This window comes from Mandrillus leucophaeus, unplaced genomic scaffold, assembly GCF_000951045.1.
Source record: "Mandrillus leucophaeus isolate KB7577 unplaced genomic scaffold, Mleu.le_1.0 Scaffold321, whole genome shotgun sequence".
Lineage (NCBI taxonomy): Eukaryota > Metazoa > Chordata > Mammalia > Primates > Cercopithecidae > Mandrillus > Mandrillus leucophaeus.
In genome coordinates this window covers 3,339,767-3,344,290 of record NW_012103377.1, presented here as the reverse complement: position 1 = coordinate 3,344,290, position 4,524 = coordinate 3,339,767, and the positions used below count along the sequence as shown (strand labels likewise).

Sequence of the window (4,524 nt, the reverse complement as noted above, 5' to 3'; positions counted from 1 at the left end):
GGCGTGGTGGCTTGAGTCTGTAGTCCCAGCTACTCGGGAGGCTGGGGCAGGAGAATGGCATGAACCCAGCAGACGGAGCTTGCAGTGAGCCGAGATCACGCCACTGCACTCCAGCCTGGGTGACAAAGCAAGATACCGTTTCAAAAAAAAAAAAAAAAAAAAAAAGGAACATAGCAAGACTATTAAGAAAATTCTATGCCTATAAATTTGACGGTTTTAATGAAGTAAACAAGTTCCTTGAAAAACACAACTTATCAAAGTTAGAAAACATGGCAGATTATCTCCACTATAGAAGGGTAGCTTCTAATTATTAAAATAATAGAAAAAAGAAACTATTATTAAATTGTGCCATGTTAATATTTAAGCTCATTTTATCACAAAGTAAAGCTGAAATACAATGCAGACAATAGAAGAGGTAGATGAAAAAGGATGGATGTCTATAATGTCAAAAGGGCTTTCATAACGATATAAGGACAAGATCAAAACAACGTTATGTAAATGAGCAAGTGCATGAGAGGAAACAAACTTTTTCATTGGGAATGATATTCAGATTCTTTAGTTATCAGAGAATTATAAATTATAAAACTGCTTAAACTAAGCTCATGCTTCAGTCAAATATTTGAAGTTCATGTAGGAAAAAGAGGCAGAGTTATTGAAATTTTTTAGCCATTATTTTAAAGCTATGAAATGTGGCTGGTCAGTGAGTTTGCTAGTCCATGAATTGAGAGAAATTGTAAATTAACATGATTTTTTTCCTTTTGACAGGTTCAATTTTGGAATGGTGTTTGGTGTAATTGCCATGTTTAGCTCATTTTTTCTCCTTGGAAAAACGCTGATGCAGACTTTGGCACAAATGATGGCTGACTCTCCCTCTTCTTATTCTTCCTCCTCTTCCTCTTCCTCCTCTTCTTCCTCTTCCTCTTCTTCATCATCTTCCTCTTCCTCCTCCTCGCTTCACAATGAACAGGTGTTACAAGTTGTGGTAAGTATCGTCTTTTTGCTTTAAATAACTATCGAAATAGAGATGCAAGATACCACTTCTGACCTAGTGTAACTCCTATCCATAATATAAATATGGAAATAAATTAAAAGTCTAATAATTTTCAAATTACCTGCTTACACAAAAAAATTAATAAGAATACAGCAAGGAATTGTTGAAATATTTGGTAGTAGCTTAGTATTAATGGTAATAGAGAACAAATGAACCATCGTTAAAGACTGTCAGCAATTACACAGATATGTGACTGAATGTCTTTTTAAGATGTTAAATGATTGTTACTTTCAAAGAATAAGCATGCTGATTTAAGATCTCTATAATGTATAAGTAAATTGCATTCCAATTCTATGCAAAGTGTTTCCCTTTCCTTTTCATGGCCTTCAGAGCCTAACCAATAATATCCGTTTAATTAAAGATATAAGACCTTTCTGAGTCGTCACTGTGATTTCTTAATATGAAGAATAATGTGCTGAGTTGTACTCCTTTAAAACTCATGTGTAGACCTATACCTTATCATTTTATGTCTCCAAAGTTTGGAAGGGGGCTTTACATTGGGTCACTTTTATTTCACATTTTTACATTTATAGTTCCCATTTCCATGAGTCATGGATGTTGTTTTTAATCGTGTTCTTATTAATGGAGTAGACTAAGGATTAGTAACAGATTGATTTTTTTTTTTTTTCTTGTCTCTTTGTGGCCTCTACTAGGCTGGGTCACTGGGAAGATTTAGAAGTCATTTGTAGAAAACAATAATCTCTCCTATGGCCATAGATCTTTCTTAGACATTAAAAAGATTTACCAGGTGAGGCCTCAGAATAAATTATTTATTTCTTCAGCAAACATTCCCTGCCTTACAGATAAGAAAATCGAGGCACAGACATGTTAAGTCACTTGCCTGTGGTCACAACTCATAACTAGTAGATCCATCATCACTGATCTTAGAGCCTATGGACATTATGCTCTATTATTATTATTATTATTATTATTATTATTATTATTATTATTTGAAACGGAGTTTTGCTCTTGTTGCCCAGGCTGGAGTGCAATGTGGCACGATCTCAGCTCACCACAACCTCCGCCTCCCAGGTTCGAGCGATTCTCCTGCCTCAGCCTCCTGAGTAGCTGGGATTACAGACATGCGCCACCACGCCCGGCTAATGTTGTATTTTTAACAGAGACGGGGTTTCTCCATGTTGATCAGGCTGGTCTTGAACTCCCGACCTCAGGTGATCCACCTGCCTTGACCTTCCAAAGGGCTGGGATTACAGGCATGAGCCACTGCACCCGGCCTATGCTCTACTTTTAAGAGAGGTAGATAATTCTTCAAGGAACTATAAATAATTTTACTTACAGTTTTATACCTCTAGGTATATGGTGGGAGGATAGGTGGGACTGGAGGCAAGAGAACAGGATAGTGCAGGAAATAAGGTGGGAGATACAGATAGGGTCTAGGTTATGAAGTTTATATTTTACCTGTAGGTAGCAAGTCTATACAAAATGGACCAAAGTGATTAGACTGAAGATGTGGAGATCATTTAAGAGCAGTAATTTATTTTAGAAGTGATAAAGATCTAAAATTAGTGGCAAGGAGAATGAAGGGGATAGATTGAAGTGACCTTTTGGAGTGGAATTCTCAGACCTTGGTGATGAATTAAATGTGAGACTGGAGGGAGAAGGAAAAGTTTAGGATGACTCAGGTTACATGATTGGTTATTGTTCACCAAGAAAGAGGATAAGAGAGAAATAAGCCAGTTGGAGAAAATATGATCATTGGCTTATCTGCCTGCTAGAATTAGAATGGCAAAATGTTGTTTAGGGAAGAAATTATTTCTTCTCTTTGCCACTCAGTTTATTCATAGTGCTCACAAAAATATCAGCTCTATTAGGAGAGCTGTGCTTTGGAACCATTAAGAAGTCAGCTGCCCTCTGGAGCCCACCATGCATATTCATGTATAAGTTTAAGAATGTTATGAATCCTGACTTTGACATGAGCTCTTGTCGCTTAGGTAATATACCTTCTGTTTACCCTATAATTCCCGACAGCCTTGTTCAGTATTAATTCTCCAAACCATGGCACTCTGTGTTGTTGAAAGTATTCTGTATTCAGTATTCCGGTACATCTAATACCCTGTGTGAATCATGGCAGAGACAGATGGGCAATCGTGTACTGTTGCCAACAAATAAGACCTACCATCTGTTGGTATTATCACACATTCAAATTCTTACTTTATCTCACTCACTAGTACATGCAGAAAATAATAAAGAGAAGGAAGAAATATCCTATTGGACCAAGCTTACTGATTTATTTGAAATGAAGGTAAAGTAACCAGGATATTTTGTGATATAGAGGGTATGTATGACAATCTTAAGTATGTAAATTTAGAGAGGGTCAGAGAAAAGTGTAACACTGGAAAGATGTCTGACAACTTGGGAATGGAGCAGGAATATAAAAAGGGACATAGAAGTTCTTGAAAAAAGTTGCTCAATAGGGTCCAAGTAAAGAGAATTTCAGATAATGAACATTAAAAACATATCCATTTCCTTTGACTCTTTACCTCCATATCTGGGACTCTAGCTTAAGGAAACACTTTCAAATACAGAAAAAATAGTATTCATTAAGCTCTTTAGCCTAACATTATTTATTATTATGAAGAATTAAAAGCAACCAAAATATCTGAGGAATGGTTAAATTATTGGATTGTCATTCAATTAGATATTATGCACACATTAAAAATGATTATAACTAGTTTCGGCCGGGCGCGGTGGCTCACACCTGTAGTCCCAACACTTTGGGAGGCGGAGGTGGGTGGATCACCTGAGGTCAGGATTTCGAGACCAGCCTGGGAAACGTGGTGAAACTCCATCTCTACTAAAAATACAAAATTAGCCGGGTGTAGTGGCGTGTGCCTGTAGTCCCAGCTATTTGGGAGGCTGAGGCAGGAGAACTGCTTGAACCTGGGAGGTGGAGGTTGCAGTGAGCCAAGATCGCACCATTGCACTCCATCCTGGGCAACAAGAGCGAAATCCCAGCACTTTGGGAGGCCAAGGTGGGCGGATCACAAGGTCAGGAGATCGAGACCATCCTGGCTAACACAGTAAAACCCCGCCTCTACTAAAAATACAAAAAAAAATTAGCTGGGCGTGGTGGCGGGCGCCTGTAGTCCCAGCTACTCGGGAGGCTGAAGCAGGAGAATGGCGTGAACCCGGGAGGCGGAGCTTGCAGTGAGCTGAGATGGCGCCACTGCACTCCAGCCAGGGCGACAGAGCGAGACTCCGTCTGAAAACAAACAAACAAAACAAACCAGAAAAAAAGAAATATCTAAACAGAATTAAAGTTCTGATGGGAAAAAAGGCTGAACCCTATAATTTGAAAGAATCTTTCAGAGTGTTTCGCCGTGATCCCAGCTCTGTGGCCCCGGGCGGGCTGCCTCACTGCTGCCCCGGCTTTCTCCCTCCGAAGGCAGGAAAGGGGAGCGCTGCGCGCGGCGACGTCCAGCCCCTCACTGACCGGGCGGGCAGAGGGAGAG

The 4,524-nt window shown here is 39.5% G+C and overlaps 1 protein-coding gene across 2 annotated transcripts in view; it reads left to right on the top strand.

Moving 5' to 3' along the window:
* Positions 1 to 4,524, top strand: part of MBTPS2 (membrane-bound transcription factor peptidase, site 2) — a 50,984-nt gene that overhangs the window by 5,169 nt on the left and 41,291 nt on the right. For both annotated transcript variants that reach the window (XM_011988023.1, XM_011988022.1), the window contains exon 3: positions 766 to 982. In XM_011988023.1, the coding sequence (XP_011843413.1) occupies positions 766 to 982 (217 nt within the window). The remainder of the gene's footprint in view (positions 1 to 765; positions 983 to 4,524) is intronic.